General features: G+C 39.5%; 2 protein-coding genes across 9 annotated transcripts in view; one reads left to right on the top strand and one right to left on the bottom strand.

Annotated features, from left to right (window-relative positions):
- CORIN (corin, serine peptidase) overlaps positions 1 to 5,125 on the top strand; it is a 124,325-nt gene extending 119,200 nt beyond the window's left edge. For both annotated transcript variants that reach the window (XM_052681919.1, XM_052681918.1), the window contains 2 exons: positions 382 to 515; positions 1,045 to 5,125. In XM_052681919.1, coding sequence (XP_052537879.1) covers positions 382 to 515; positions 1,045 to 1,227 — 317 coding nt within the window. In that variant the 3' untranslated portion in view covers positions 1,228 to 5,125. The remainder of the gene's footprint in view (positions 1 to 381; positions 516 to 1,044) is intronic.
- A 1,725-nt stretch (positions 5,126 to 6,850) lies between these two features.
- The window catches only part of ATP10D (ATPase phospholipid transporting 10D (putative)), a 36,478-nt gene continuing 26,391 nt past the window's right edge, over positions 6,851 to 16,937 (bottom strand). For all 7 annotated transcript variants that reach the window (XM_052681911.1, XM_052681914.1, XM_052681912.1 and 4 more), the window contains 10 exons: positions 16,810 to 16,936; positions 15,367 to 15,551; positions 14,193 to 14,502; positions 13,490 to 13,566; positions 12,964 to 13,089; positions 12,283 to 12,483; positions 10,999 to 11,079; positions 10,619 to 10,723; positions 9,129 to 9,316; positions 6,851 to 8,475 (listed from right to left, as the gene is read on the bottom strand). In XM_052681911.1, coding sequence (XP_052537871.1) covers positions 8,127 to 8,475; positions 9,129 to 9,316; positions 10,619 to 10,723; positions 10,999 to 11,079; positions 12,283 to 12,483; positions 12,964 to 13,089; positions 13,490 to 13,566; positions 14,193 to 14,502; positions 15,367 to 15,551; positions 16,810 to 16,936 — 1,749 coding nt within the window. In that variant the 3' untranslated portion in view covers positions 6,851 to 8,126. The remainder of the gene's footprint in view (positions 8,476 to 9,128; positions 9,317 to 10,618; positions 10,724 to 10,998; positions 11,080 to 12,282; positions 12,484 to 12,963; positions 13,090 to 13,489; positions 13,567 to 14,192; positions 14,503 to 15,366; positions 15,552 to 16,809; position 16,937) is intronic.

Here is a 16,937-nt window from a genome sequence, read left to right as displayed (position 1 = left end):
CACATTAAGGTACTCTGCCTCCTCAGTCTTCAGTATTGTGCAAATGCACAATAAAGTGTGTCAGCAATACACATGTGCTTGGTCATCCTCCAGAATGCAACATATACAGACTTGGCTGAGGAATCTTCATCATGAATCCTGCAATGCAACCATGAAAAAGAAGACCCACAAACATCTGAGCTTCAATCTAGACCTATGTGTTTTTGTTTTATATGTTTATATATATATATATATATATATATATGCACATGTTTATATACACACACAGATAAAATAATATTCAGATCTATCTGAAGGAAATATTTAACATATCTCAAAGATCCATCACAGATAAATATTTTCATATGTCCATGTGTTTTAATACTTATTTCTGTTTTTCAGTGCCTTTTAAGCTTCAAGAAGGAGAAGTGCGCATCATTTCCTTAGAGCAATGCCAGTCGTACTTTGACATGAAGACCATTACCAGCAGGATGCTGTGCGCAGGCTATGAGTCTGGCACCGTAGACTCTTGCATGGTAGGCCTTATCTCTAAGGAGAAAGCTAGAAGTACTTCTAGACATCAAAGTTCTGTGACATTTATTAGATTTAGCATACTTTATCTAGTATAGAAATGTCTGCAGTCTCTCGACGTGTTTTAACCCAGCTGTTATTGTTGCTGGTGCAACCAGTAGGTGGCCATTTGACATGGGGTGTTGACCAGATCACTCTCAGCAGTCTCCTTCATCCTCAGTGACTCTGATGCTGTGAAACTGAAATCAACTCCAGTTTATGGAAATGAAAAGCTGATGTTCTGAGGTTTATCTGTATTAGTGAACCAATAGACTCACTTTTAAAATAACAGTAAGCCATTTGCAGGTATTTTTTTGTATAGTTGAAAAAGGAAACAAATATGGATAAGTGTACACTGCTACATAGTTGGGCAGAGCAGCCAGTCCTTACAGCTGGGTTACTTATTAAAGACAAATCACTCCAGGAACTGGGAAAGAAGCTTTTGCCATGTGACTACTGGCTATGTATAGCCTCTGATTTTCTTTCGTATTGCAGGGTGACAGTGGAGGACCACTTGTGTGTGAGCAACCTGCAGGACGCTGGACGTTGTTTGGTTTAACATCTTGGGGCTCTGTCTGCTTTTCCAAGGTTTTGGGACCAGGAGTTTACAGTAATGTGTCACATTTTATTGACTGGATTGAAAAACAAATATATATCCACACCTTTCTGCTGAACTAAATCCAGATGGTAAGAATTGTGCTGACAGACAGCAGGAAAATGGAATCAACCTTCAACACTGAAGATTTTGCAGTCCAGAAATTCTGTGAAAAGGAGTCCCAAGCTCTTTCTATTTTTTTTTTGTGGAGCTATGGGATATGCAGTGTATGCTCATAGCTGACCCTCTGCTGGTGAATACACTTTGGGGTAGAATTAATAATCCTTTTTTTTTTTCTTTTAACTCTTGTGGTGCTATTCCAAGCACAGCAAAATGCTTAAAAGAAAAGAAACAGTCACTTTCTTCCTTTCAGATATTCAAACTAAGCAGTATCACAGAATAGAAAAACTTTTTAAATGGCCTATTTTAATACTATTCGATTTGTAGCACATGCATCTTCTCTCACTGTCACAAGGTGCAGACTCAGTGCATTCAGACAACGCTGGCAGGGCACAAATTCACCAGGGCCATGCCAAAGGCTGCAAGTATGGAAAAGGTGGCAGGGCTCGTGCGTTCTTGCAGCACAGGGCATGGTGGTACAAGCACAGGTTCAAAGGGGCTGAGTAAACACAGTCTGTCTGTCCCTCAGAGTGGCCAACATGGGTAGGGCACTGCAGCGTACTGACTCTACTGCTCTGTTCCGGGGGCCAGCTGGTGTACCTCTTCAGGCTGCTGTGTGGCACTAGTCAACCAACAGACCCATAATACTATTTGAGGCACCTAAAATCCACATTTTGTTTATCAGCCTCTTTGGATCATTTTTCCCAAATTTCTACCACTTAAGTTTTCTAAAGCTTCTGTGTCTCACAGTGTCCAGAAATGCCCACTTCCTGACAGCCCTACACAGAGTTGCACATTTAATAAAACTGTGCCCCACTAGCTTCTCTTCCCTATTTTTTTTATCTATTTATAATGTTCAATCTATTAAGCATGCACTGACAACCTCTAGTCCTCTGGAAACACAGCGTCGGTAGAGCCACTGCAAATGCTTTTGCCTCAAGAGTAAGCTATCTGGAGCATCTGGGGAGACATGGAAAATGTAGATATAAAGTGCAAAAGATGCACTGTGAGCAAATATGAGAAATAATACTGAGAAACAGAGTATTTTTGGGTAGGCTTCTAGTATTTTGCACTGAGTTTAATTTTGCTTAACAAGATAAAACAATCTGGAGAGAGAAAAAGGCAAAGAGAAATCTATATGGCAGACAATTTGAGCAGAAAGTAGAATACAAATGTGTAATAGAAATGTTAAGCAAAGCACAACAGCTTCATCAGCAAAAGCCCAAAGTAGCCCCACTGAAGTGCTTGGTGGCAAAGTGCTTTGTGCAGTGATAAGAAGCCAAGCCTTGACTTCAAGAGTCTGGCTGAAAAAACCCCACAAGAAAACAGCAAACAAACCCACAACACTTTACAATGAAGCTTACAGTGGAGCTTGGCATTGGCACCTTTCTACAGCTGGAGGGGAGTTGTTTCTTACTAACTGCTGTAGGTGGTGACGTGCACAGCTCATGGCTTTTCAGAAAGTCAGAGAAGGACAAGTCAGGAAGTTGAGAATTTCAATGGGGAGTAATGCAAAGGTGTTTCAGCCTCAGGCATACAGTAACTCTCGATGCTACCTCTGGTGTGCCCCCATGGCAGCATACAGGACCTTGTCAGCACAATGCCTGCCATACATGGAAACCTACATTAGAACAGCTGATAACAGAGATTTCAGGTACAATAAGTCATGTTACAACTAACCTACACAGCCCAGACTATTGCTTCAGTGAAAAGTTTGCCTCTTTCTTTAGTATCTTTTCCTTTAACATGTGTAACATTAGACATACTGGACAGATTCAAAAAGAGCATTATTAATTAATACTCAGTATTTGTCGTGGATTCTGAAAACCCTATTTAAATGACTTTTGTATCACTGTTTGATGCTCAGAAAGAAAACCTCCCTAGGCTTTGCTAGTCTCTCTCTTTTTTTTTTTTTTTAAAAAAAAAAAGCATATTAAGAATTTTGCTTTTTCTTTAACAAAAAATGCTCTTTCCCCAGATAGAAAGTTACAGAGACCGTGTTTTTCCAGTGCAGGCAGGCTGCAGGTGGAGCACGTTAGTGGTGCCCTTGCTTCAAGGCTATGTGAGCCGCAGCTCTCCCTGCTGCAGCTCTCTCTGGGGCCAGGCTCTCTGCAGAACAGCACAGTTCTGCAGGCTTGGCCTTCTGGAGGTAAGAACAAGTAGGAGCTGTTGTGAATCTAGCAGCTTCCCTGACTAGAAGAAGCGGTTCACACCTCTGAATTAAACAAAGGACTGAAGTACATTCAGTCATTTTGCACAAATATTAGCACTACCAAATGACAGTATGTGAAATAATCACATACTTCAATTAATTAGGTTTGGCTCTGCTACATTCTATTTGCAGTCCCTCTCAGGAACCAAAAGAGAGTATTGCTTAAACAAAGGGCCCAGCCTCTCCTGTTTGGAGTCATGTGGAAGATATAATAAACCAAACTCCAGCCCACAGGGCTGCGGCTTTCCCCCACAGCTGTCTGCCACCGCATTCCATGTAAAGAGGAAATTTGTAATTTTATAAATGTATTTTTATACTGCTTTTTTCTATGTGTGCACATCAAATAGGCAAGTATATTCCTCCTCCTACTACCTTGAAACTATTTCATATGTGCTGCTGTAACGGCAATGGCCACAACCACGCTATGTTCCTTACAAGCATAGCCTCACTGCGAGGTGACACTGTTGGTTTCACTTCTACCATGACTGTGCAGCCAAATGGAAGCAATGTCATACAGACAGCCGATGTGCTTCTTTCTTCACTGTACTAATAAAAATTTACAATAATTTTCCTAGTAATGTCTCTGCTTCAGGTGTTTCAATCTTCCCAGAGACTCAGTGACAGTGTGAAGAGAGTAGTGACAAAATTATGACTTCAGCTAATTCCTAAAAACAGGTTTGAAATGGTATTGAACTGCTCTTATCTGGTTTGTCATGCACTGCTGACAGCTCTGCTTGCATCACAAATTGGTGGAGGGTTTGGCACTAAACCTCCTCTGCAACTTGTGTAGGGAACCTGCTTTGGCAGGGGGTTGGACTCGATGATCTCTGGAGGTCCCTTCCAACCCCTACAATTCTGTGATTCTGTGTGAACTTCTGGTTTCTTCTGCACATATGCATCCAGTACAGAAAAATACCAAGGACAGCACTATCAACAACAATTTGGGATTTAAATAGTTGAAAAATTAACGTTTGGTTATATGGCTTTCCTCAGGCCAGCTAAGGACACAGCTCCTTACAATCAGGATGCTGAATTTCAATGCATGAAGATTTTGAAATAAAAAATACAAGCATGCAGAAACATGAAACATTTAAAATTTGGCTTTTAATTGCAGTCAGCAGTAAGGCACCTGGGACCATGAAGATAGGAGTAAATAAACCAGAATAAAACACAAACTAGTAACACAAAAACCACATGGAGATTCAAGTGTTAGAAAATTCTTAGCACATACATCTTTGGGATGTGATCGCTGCCTCCTGCAGGGACTGAGGACTACCTGGAGAAGCAGCACCCCGGGGGGCAGTGGTGCTTCATGCTCTCATGCTGCAGCCAGTGGCACTGTGGGACAATCAGAGCATGGCTTAGAGAATCTAGCTCAGTGTGCCCCATAAGCAGGACAGAGCTGGGCTGTGAAGTCATCCACTATATGAAGGCTGTGGCTTTTGCCACCTGCAAATGCTCAGTGCACTCACTGTTGCTGAAGAAAAGTGGAGAAAAAAAGAAAAAGAAAAAGAAAAAAGGGAATTTTCTGGCAGATCAAATTTTGCACAGCAACCTGTGAGTTAAAGCTGATCTAAGCACAGTCACAAAGTTGGGGCCAAAGTTGGGGCAGAGGCTGAAAATTGGTGTTTGCTTTTTTTTTTTTTTTTTTTAAACCAATAACCAAAACATTAAACACTGTGCTGTCTTTTCTGACATCTGCAAAACACCTGTGAGATGATCTTAAAAAGCCCACCTTCCAAATGGCAAAGTCAGGTCATGCTGTGCAAAAGCAAACAAGGGACTGTGATGTCTCCAGTGCTAAAAAATAATAATAAAAAACTTTCAACTACTGAGAATGGAGGATGATTAACATGCACCCCTCATTTGGTACCACTTTAGATATAGCCAATTAACAATTTGAGGCTTTTATCAAAGACTCAGTGTCTACATCTCCCAGTTTAGTAAGAAAAAGAGAGTGATCATGGTAGACAGTCATTCAACTTTTTGGGCTGTTTGTCCATATATGGGAACTGCTGAGTCACAGCCTGAACCTCTGATCACCAAATGAGTCAGCCAGAGGAGCACAGGTGAAGGCAATTTAGACCTATTTAAGAGCTGACTACTAGTAGGGAAGGATCTCTTCTGGAGATCTGCTCTGCTGGAGTTTTGTAAGTGAGCCCAGCATAGAGGTAAGCTTTCTATCTATTCTCTTTTTGTTATCATAATCTGCTTTGCCAAACTCTCTTGTTTATTTTGTAATTATAACATCTTCATATTCATGTGCAGAGAAAGCTGACATTTGCAGTCAGGACACCTGGAGTTTTCTCCTAGCAAGTTAACCCCAGCAGTTACATTTCTTTCTAGTCCCCTTAAACACTTCTGAACCTGGTTCTGTGATTGAATTTTCCAACTGCAAAAAATGTAAGACTATTACAAAATATAAAATAATTAGATTATAATAGAAATGAAAGTTACAGCTTGAACCAGTGACTGAGCACTGGTAGGAAGGCAAGGCCAACCCAGGGGAGCTCAGGTGCATGCAATACACCTGAGTGACCAGAAAGGGTGGGGTCAAGATCCAGACCTCATTTAAGGGTTGGCAATGAAGATAAGGGCATCCTGCTGGAGAACCTTGTGTGTCTGAGGCCTTTTAAAGATGAGTAGCTATTTCTATGTCCACTGCTGGTGTGTTTGAGCAAATTCTCACTCACTGCAGCCTGGGATCTTGCTGCTCTGCTGTCACTGTGCTTTCCATCATGTTACATTACATAAAATATAGGAGTACACAATCAAGTATACCAAAGCCACATAAAAATAATAATTATGAATCTAATAATTATGAATCTACTTAGGCTGGATGCAATCTCCAAGAACTTGAATGTTTACTCTCATTTTGAAGGTGGGCACTACGTGTGTTAGAACTTATCAAAATTGTTTTGTCAGATTTGAACCAAATTTAAAAAAAAAAGAAGTGCCTGTTGTCACTGGCTCTTTCCACTGTTTTTCTTCTATGGGCTAAACAAAAGGATGTTTTTGTTCTTGCTAACTATGAGGGTGGAATCAGCACTAATTATATTGTGCCATTTGAAATTTCTGGCAACATGTGGTGACCTGCATCTGAATGAACCTAGTGTGCTCTTGGTATCTGCCCAAAATAGCAGCAGCTGTCTCAGACCTCACAGCGTTTGTTTAAATTCCTTCAGAGATCATAGGAGATGTGGAATATGTAATGTTGATCATTGGTATGGAACGCTCATGGTTCAATTAAAAAGCAGAGCCATTGCCCCAAATATGGTAACTGAAAATAAACACAACAGATCTCGGCAATTTGGAATCAGAAAATTTGAGAAAGAAACAGAGCAAAAATTGGCTCAATAATAATAATTATCTGCTACGGTTTAAGGAAATAGTTTATTTCAGTAAGTGCTAGCAGACACAAACAATTTCACAGATTCCTCCATAAATTGGCCATATAACTTTTTGGGCAGGAAAGTAAAAAGGAAACAATATTTAGAAAGAGTCACACTCATCTCAGCTTACATGGTGTGAAGAGCAGTGGGGAACTGGCAGAGGTGGAACATCTCCAAGACATTTACACAACAGAGCTCAAATTTGAGGCATACAAATGGCTACACAGTCTTTTGAGCAGCATTTAGCAATGCTCATGCTGTTTAATATGAAAGTCTGGAGGAATGTGAAAACAACTGAGAGTGAAAAAGAGAAATGCCATTAGTTACAAGCTGCTGTATCTGAAGACACTCAGGAACTTCCCATCACTACTTGCAGATGATTTTCCAGGGCAGGCATGAGTTTAAAAGTCTAGAGAAAAGTCAGGCAGCCAATATCCAAGTTGGGTGAGGAGAAAAAGGTCAGTAGTGAATGAGATGAAAGGAAAAAAGGAGACAGAGGGGATGTAGCAGGAGGATGAAGTACCCTGGAGAACAAGAAGCTGCACAAAGATTTTCTGTGGGAATGTGAAGGAGATATGGGATTTCTATGTCTCATCCAGGGCACTTTCCTCCTGGCTTAAATAGTGTTTGGATCATGCTGAGATGGTCATGGAGGAGCTGGACCACAGTGGTTAAGATAATTACTGTATTAAAAACATTAGAGAAGTTTTGTAATAAACAATCTAAAACGACTACATCTGAGCCTTTCTGCTTGCTTCCTATCTCAGTAAGCTATGAATTTCAGGCAATGCTGTGATAATGGGGACAGGAATGCAAGGGAGTAGCATGGCTTGTGATAGAGTGGATTTTATCTAAACTGAATCTGTAGGTCTACAATTTTTACCGTGTCCTGTCTGTAGGAGGCATTATGCAGTGTTGCATGAAAGAGAGAAGCAGTATGCAAAGTATACTGCATGAGAAAATAAAACCTCTAGCCATTTAGACCTTTAACACTTCAATAAATCACTGAAAAGCTTTACAAACTCAAAAGCTTTTAGGTAAATGAGTGCATCATCTACCTTGGCTGAAAAAAAAAAAAATAAAATCATATTGTAGCATACACCGGCAGTTATTCTTGGATTTTCAGTGGTTCACATTGCAACTTTATAAATAACATTAAACCATTTTGTGCACATAACAAAGAATTCAAACTTGCTTTGCATTCTAGAGAAATGGCACTGCTGCACTCTTCATTAGTACGTGCAAAGACTTTGGCACATCAGACATCTGAATCGGTTCTCTTTGAATTCAGAAATGCAGTCTTTTCAGAGTTTAAGTTACTTCTATTCCCAGGCTCTTCCTCCACTAACTCATCCCTTGAACAGTCATGAAAAGGTATTCTAGAAAGCGGTACAACACTGGCAATGCTTTCTTCCTTTAATACAGTACCCGTGGCTGAGCCAGTAGACCCAGAAGTAACCTGCAACTCCATTCTACAGCTTACAATGCGTTCATCCTTCCATTTCTTAATTGCTTCCCTCTTCTCCTCAGGGATCAGTTTGTCCAAGTGCTTGGCTTTCAACACTGGAGATGGAAACAACGTTCCTTGGAGAGCTCTCAGGAAGTATCTACAAAATATGGTTCCAAATAAGCTGGTCAGAAGCAGACTCAAAACCATTCCCAAAATCACATCTAGCAGTGAAGGAAACTAAACGCCATTCATTTAAACCTAAGATTGCAGCAGCCTCTGAAATACGCTTTGGCTGGTGCCATTTTGAGAATGCAAATTATCATTCCAGCAACAATACCAGAGCATGTTTTAAAACAAGTAAGTATTTTCAAATGCTGATATTCAGGTTCATTATTATTATTATTATTATTATTATTATTTGTCTTTGCAATAGAACCATAGAATGGTTTAAGTTGGAAGGGGCCTTAAAGATGGCCCAGTTGCAACCCCCTTGCCATTGGCAGGGGTGACACCTACCAGATCCAGCTGGCATTGAACATCTCCAGGGACGGGGTATCCACAGCTTCTCTGGGCAGCCTGTTCCAATTCTTTACCACCTTCACAGCAAAGAATTTCTTCCTACTATCTGATCTAAACTAATCTGTTTTTTGTTTGAAGTTACTACCTCTTCCTTCAATCGCTAGTCTCCCTGATGAAGACTATCTTCCCAACTTTTCTACAGGCCCCCTTCAGGTACCACAAGACATCAACAAATTAAGGAAAACCACTTTGTTAGCAGTAGCAGCTTGTGATTATAAAACAGAAACATACCTGGGTAGCAGAGCAACGCAAGTAGTCAGGAGGCACACTAGGTAAAAAACTGGATCTGCCATATGCTTTTCCATGATCCGATAAGGATTCGATAGTGGATTATGGGTTCTGTAGGTTGCCCCAAAAGCCAGAGCAAAAACGAAGTAAAATAGGATGCTGCCAACTATAACTATTGTATGAATCCAAGTCTGCAAGTTAGAAAAGAAATCAGATCTAGGCTGTAAACAGGAAGACCCATAAACCCTATAGGCACATGTATGCGTGAGGATGCATAGCCCTTCCCCCCCCCCCATGCTCTTCCTTCAAGGATAGCTTCTTAATGTAACAGAGGAGAAAACTATCCAGATAGTATTCTTAATTCTATGCAAAGCACTATCAGGAAGAACAGAACCTTTTTTCTACACTTCATAGGTAATCCAGCTGGTTTTTTTATTTATGTATTTTATTCTGCTAAAAGTATAGCTATCAGTTCACTTGTGTAAGACTTTATGATGCTATTTGCTTAAATGATCACCTTACTCGCTGGCAGCTGAGAGTCTTCTCAAGCAAACAGAGGTGATAGCTTTACATGACATGTCTCTTACATATGCTGCTTGAGACATTGATTAACTCTTCATTGGAGTTATGGCTATAATGGTTACTATAGAAACAACACTGTCATTGGTCTGACAGCTTGCCAATGTACCAAAATGCCAAATAAAACCCATTTATGTATTGCTTTCCTGTTCAGAGTATGGATACACTCAAGCTATGTATGTAGGTAGACTAAAGGCATTTGTGTAAGTGCTACCATGTGCCTGGAAGAAGAATGAAAGAAAGAATCACAACTTGCAATTTTATCCGTTATGATACAATTCCAAAGATGTTTTTCAAAACTGACAGGAAAAAAATCAAAAGCCATTAATACCTGTCTGTACTGTAAATATTAGTATATTCTCTTTAAAATTATGTCTAATGGGTAAATGTTACCCTTGTAAAAGCTTTAAATTCATCCAAACTAATGCAGCGTCTATGAACAGGTATTTTATTTCACACAGACAAGTGAAAGCTGGAATACAGTTTCATAACATACTGGTTCTCTAGAGCAGATCATCCATTTCAAGTATTCAAAAATCAATAGCTGACATTGTTTTTTATGAGAAGCAAGCTTTGGGAACTTATGGAGGCTCAAGCAGATCACCAGTTGGTTTTACCATTTGCCAAATCAAAGTGACATCCCCCAAACCCACTGACTCCTAATAAGGCAGGATCCCTCATTATTAAATAATCCTGAAAACAAATTTTGTTAATTTTAGTCACATAAGTAATTCTGTTGGCTCCAATGACAGCTTTCTTAGGAGAGCTTACAGAGACTTATAAAGGAAATATTTCACCTCTAACTCTCTTATACTTATTCAGTTTTGTGTACTAAACTCTCTTCCATAAATTTTAATGAAAGCTGCATACACGTTCTGTTGAGGAATGTACTCTTCAGAAAACAAAGTACTCACCACGGATTTGCACTCAATGAGAAGGTGAAACAATATTATAAAAAGTGCTGCTGTGTTTATAGGGTTTCCAAAAGAAAAAATGTCTATATCTGAGCCATAGTAAGTCTGTAAAGGAAGACAGTATACCATACAGTCAGTGTAATATCCTTGGTGTATAGTTCTATGTAGTTCTATATAGTTGATATATAGTTTTATATGTAAAGTGGCATGATTTATTTAAATACTGGACATATTGCATGCACAGTTCAACTCAGTTCCATTGACAAATCTGCTACTATTCATTCATATACCACGAAGTACAATCGAAAACTACATTTTATTTCTAATTTGCCTGAGTTTTTAGTATGCCGAAGTGCATAAATTTAATATCCAGCACTTACGAAGTAAGGCACAAAAAAGCAAGCAAGACTTTGGTAAAAAGCATCCAGCAAGGTTATCCAAAAGGTTGAAGGCAAGTAGGCCTGTAAGAAACAAACAAACAAACAAAAAAACAAAGATAATGGCATTGAAACAAATTCAACAAATTGCTGTAGCTTTGTCAATGCATCCAGCTGGACTTGAGGAAAGATAATCCACAGAATAACTCCAGCTGGCTTCCCCATGAAGAGACATACTTTCATGGCACAATAGGAAGACGCATATATAGCTAGCTGCTATGATTTAAATCAGCAGCCAGATCTGTGAGTTCTAACCTTACAGTTGTTCCTCCTAGAATTGACCTGCCAAAGTCTTACCTGAGTGATAAGGAAGGAAGAGTGCAATGGAACAGTGAATCACCCTCACAACTTGCTATCATTGAATAACAAGTCTCATGTTCCTCCCACCTCCATTCCCTTCCTTTTTGTATGTCTCCTTCTGTCTTTTAATTTGTGCTCATTTACTCTTCTGTGCATATAGGACTTTAATGTGAGGTAACTAAATTCACTAGAATACGAAAAATCATTTTTCCCTGGTCACCCCTCCCCTTAAAAGTGGGATGTGACATTTTCTGCTGGGAATCTCACTACAACTATGCTGTTGTAGTGAGTTACATCAGCTCCTGAAGGAAACATGAACAGCAGAACTGGCACAAGGGAGGTGATCTAACTACAAGGGTGAAAATAGGGAATGGGAAGAAAAGAAGGGAGACAACGCAGAGGAATGAGGCTTCTCCATTCAGTGGCAGCAAACTGATGAAACTATAACTGCATGTGCCCTGGCTTAGGTATTTTCCATTCCTTCAAACAATCAATTGAGGCACGCAGATGCACAGTCTACTCATTCAGGATTTCCTCTCTCATTAGTAAGGACAAATGGGTTACTCCAAAAAGCAATTTAGCCCTTTCATGAACTGAATTTCTCTCTGGAAATGGTGTGGGAAACTAGATTCCTCATTTGCCCATGTCAGGGCGGTGCTCTAAATCAGTGAAGATGAATCCAAGGTACTGTCTACTTTTCTAGCTTGTAAAGAGCTGTGCTTATGACATAGTGGTGCAACATTATGACACGTATTTTTTAAAGCAGTGATCTTTCTTTTATAGTACGTTTAATTCAAAGCAGTTATTACATTGTGCTTTCATGAAAGGAAAGAAATGATATACTACTTAACAATTATAACCACAGAGCAAGACAATATTGAGCTGGGCAAAAAGAGAGAAACTTTGATAAATGTTTTAAAAACCCACCACAGATTTCTGGCTCATCTTATACAGCTGTGGGATCTGCATGAGTATCTCTGCAGACACATCTTTGTCCAAGACACCGTAAATGATGGGTGGCACCGATGTAAAAAGGAGATTGAAAAAAATCAAGATCCAATAGTCAGTCATTGATGTGCCTGAAAACCCACAGAAGAACTGGTACCAGAATAAGAGGTTCACGTAGGCCTGAAAAGTCAATGACGAGATGATAAAATGTTACCTGTAGACAAGTGTTTTAAAAATCAAGAGGAAAATAGGCAGGTTGTAGGTCTGGTTACAGTAATCTGTGAAAAATTATGTATAACTGCTATAGAGTCCCTGCCAATCCCATACCTTGAAATTATATTTGGCTAGCGCACATCTTTACACTTCCAAACTGGCTACATGGCTTGTTTAAATATTCATGCTATGAGTACGTTAATTAATGCCTGCTATCCACTTTTTAAACAAATTAGACAATGGCTTTCAGTAGGAAACTCAGTTCAAGCAATGGAAGAGTCTAGTCTCTGAAGATGTAAATGGGAAACAAAGTTGTTTGCCACACACTCTTTGCATATTTTTGAACCCATTCACAACAGAAACTAAAATATAATATGAAGCCATACTAGAGCCTTCAGTACTGTCAAATAAGCAAACTGCTTTCCCTAGGACAGGACAGCTACATACCACATTTTTGTAGAAGAAGTAGAGTATCATGTTGGTAAGCCTGGTGTAACACCAGTGACCATGGACAAGCAGCAGCTTCCTGAGATGCCTGAACTGAGAAATTGCAAAGTCACTTGCCATCACAGCCTGGAACACACATAAAGGAAAGCACTGATATATCCAAACTGCTAACGATGAGCTTCAATACTGATCAGCAAAGAACTGATATAATGCTGGAAACTCTTATTTTATGTTTTTTAATATATATAGCGCATATGAGCCTTGCCTTATTGAGATCTGAAGCCCTCTGTGCAACATCAGCAGTTCCAAAGAAATCACTGATACTTCATGCCATGAAACAAGTAGCCCAGATACAAAATGGGGAGTGCACCCTTCAGCTTCTGAGCACTCCCAGATAAGCGCAGGGGCTTGCACACTTTCCCTCAAATACAGCAATGGGCTGTGGAGCTGCTGGGCCTCCAGAGTGAATGTTGAACAGATTTGAAATGGAATCCAATGTCACTTGTGTCTGTCTCGTACACGTTACCTGCATGCCTTCTTGGCCCAAGATTCCCACACCAGTGTCAGCTACCTGGATCATACTGACATCATTGGCACCATCACCTACGGAGAAAAGTGAAGAAGTAATAACTAAGCTCTCTTAAGTTAGTTGAAACACAACCTGGAAGCAGCTTTACTGGCTATCACATTGCCATGGAGGTAGCACAGATACATAGACATAACACCACAGAATTCAGAGAAAATCATTTTCATAGCCAGCAATGTAGCCTAATGTATACCCTATGGAAAGAAAGATTAGAGTGTAGTAGGCCTGCCTGACTGAGCTGAGCAATATTCTTCAAATGGATATTAGCTGTTCCTTTTGTCAGAATTTTAGTCAGTACGCTTGGACAGAAAATATGGATGTTTTAAATCATAGTCATTTCCCTTCTCCCTCACTATTTCAGGGACTGTGATGGAGAACAACAACGAAAATCCCCTCACTTAACTTGCACACATCACATAATGCTGTACATGACTACTGCTATTCTTTGCTGCTTTAGATTACCAAGCACAGACTAAATTTGGTAGCTTAAAAGACTGTCATCATGTAATGCTAAAGACAACTATTACTCAAAGGATTATCTTCCTTGTAATTTAATTTTGTAAAGGACATTGGAAAAAATAAAGGAGAGAAGAAACTGCCTTCTGCTTCTTCTCAGAGAAAAGAAGGAAACCATGAGACTCACCTACAGCTAACGTCATTGCCTTCAGCTTATTTCGCACCAGTCTGACCAGCAGACTCTTCTGCAGTGGTGTGGCTTGGCAGCAGACTACAGCTCGACATTTTTCTGTGAGCTCCAAGAAAACATTCTGCAGGCTGTCCTGAAGGAGATGCTCTAAAGTCCTTCCATCAATAACCAGGCCTGCGCTGAAGCCTTGAGCTTGGGTAGAAGGACTTGCAGAGGCATTCCCAAGTTTCTGATTTACTTTTTTTTGCTCAGCAGTGTTTTTTTGCATGTGTTCTAAAATACTGTTCATCACCAAAGCACAAGCATCCTAAAGACAAGAGAAAAGCAACTTACTAAACACTGTTTGTATTCTGGCTCCCTTTCCAATTTACAAAGGAAATATGGAGAAAATGCCAGTTGCTATCAATGTGCAATGTATTTCTCCCACTTTGTAGAATATAAAGGGATTCAGACATGAGGCTGAATAACCCTTTAAAATCACAAAGGATGCAGTACAGAGGGTAAAAGCAAAGCTAAATTGTGGGTCATTAAGTAGATTGGTTTGGGTGTTGTACTAGGAGAAGAACTGAAACATTTTAGAAAAATATTAAAAGACAATCAGAAAAAAAAACAGCACAGTTGAGGGAGAATATGACAAAGTAGCACACAACCTAATTTGATCATTTTCATGGCAATAATTCCTATATTGCTAATACACTGTAAACTTATGGTTTAGTACTAGTGGTGGCAATGGTGATGAGGAGACGGTTGGACTGGATGATCTTATAGGTCGTTTCCAACCTTGTGATTCTTGTGATTCTTACAGCCACCTGAAATATCTAATAGAATGTGATGCAGGACATCTTTCTCTCCTAGCATAAAGAGAAATTAAGCAATCAGTTAAAAGAGTGACAACTGAAGAAATATGTACAGAAACAGACACTAGATATAGTATTTTATATTTTACCCATTGGGAAAAAAAAGTCAGCTTTCGAATATTTTCATCTTCCAAGTGATTATACTATCTTTTGTGAGATGAGAAAACAGAGAATATATTATTTTCCCATACAGTCCTGTGATATTGCCTGATGGCTTTTTTTTTTTTTTTTTTTTTTTTTTTTTTTTTTTTTGGCAGAGGAAACAAAATAAAACACCCTCTTGAACACTAAAAAAAGTGTAATTTTCTACTCACTCTACTTTGTGATTTGAGCGTGAAGATTCTGTCATCTGGCTCCAGCAATTTACAAGCATAGGCGATGTTGACAGCTGTCTCTCTCTTGTCACCTGTCAGCATCCATATTTTTATTCCTGCTTTCCGTAATGCCTGTATTGTGTCTGGAACACCATCCTGCAGGCGATCTTCAATGCCAGTGGCACCTTTATTTAGACAAGCAGATGGATTAGCACTGCTGTATTTCAAGAACCAAGTCTGCAAGCGTGACAGGACAAGAGAGTCCCTGTGTGTATCCACATTCCAGACATCATGTTGTGCATTCGGAATTTAAAACAATAGGAGAATGGAATATTTGATCAGCTGACATTATGTAAAACTCACTGTGTTGCATCTTACCAGTTATAGAAAAAGTTTTGACAAAAAAAAAATAATGTTTAACAGTGATATCCTCTTCTACAGTATACGAAGCATGCATACTTGTATCCTCAAATGAGCTTACAAAATCATTTGCTCTGTTAACGACAAAGTAACACATCACACTAAGCACTGCTGAAAAGCACAATGCCTATGATGTGGTACAGGACATTTTCAGTACTAAATTATAACCAGAAGACATGGCTTGGGCTGTGGGATGTTCAGGTTGAGAAAGTTTATAAAAAAAACCCAAACTTCAGACACTTGCAGCTAGAGTCATTTTGACAAATAAACAATACAATAATCACCAGTAAAGTTTTCTCTCTTAAAGTGTTTCTACTAAGGAAGGATTCTAATGAGCAATTTGTATTTAAAGCACACTGTCTTATGAGGATGGACAAGGGCCAAGAAATCAAGCAAACTGGTGATGTCCATTAGCCACCTGGAAAACGAAAATCCTTTGCTCTCACTCTGCTAGCATTTTGATTCAAGTCAAAAGTCAAAATAGTTCCATAAAGGAAGATGCTGGAATTTTTTGGATGCAAGCTTCTCTGACAGACATCAAGAGAAGAGAGGAAAGGAGTTGTTTCAGCCTGGGCACTCTAAACACTTTGCTCTCCCTTCTCGAGGTATGCGATCCCTTCTTACTCCAACAGGAGCCAGTTTCACTATGCATACCTACCCCACCCAAAATTCAACAATAGCATAAAAAATGTCCAGAAGTGATCTTGTTATTAGTTGCCATCATTTCACATGCTTATTATGATGACACACAAAAACTCTGGTGCACACAGAAAAAAAGTAAAATATTGTGCCTTACAAACAACAGATCACAAGCTGTCTTCAGTAGGTTCTGCAACATTAAGAAATGTGCAGCAAGATTTATGTACACCCACGAGTGTCAACAAATTCTAGATGTGTAGAAAGCTATATATTATACAAATAGAGGTTCATACAGCGAATTCAGATTATAACCATCATAAGGGGTTTCCTGTGAGTTATAGCATTTACAGCTGTGAGTTAAAGCATTTACAGCACCTTACCTACCAAGCAAAGTTAGTTTGGTTTCAAGCCGGATGGCGGATTCCAGCAGCAGCTCCTCCCTATTGTCAATGCTGGTTTCTGCTAAAAAATGATTATTTAACCACTCTGTATATTCTTCATCACTCATCACC

This window comes from Tympanuchus pallidicinctus, unplaced genomic scaffold, assembly GCF_026119805.1.
Source record: "Tympanuchus pallidicinctus isolate F22 unplaced genomic scaffold, pur_lepc_1.0 scaffold2, whole genome shotgun sequence".
NCBI lineage: Eukaryota > Metazoa > Chordata > Aves > Galliformes > Phasianidae > Tympanuchus > Tympanuchus pallidicinctus.
The sequence above is the reverse complement of the archived record's forward strand: the minus strand, read 5'-3'. Positions and strand labels throughout refer to the sequence as shown.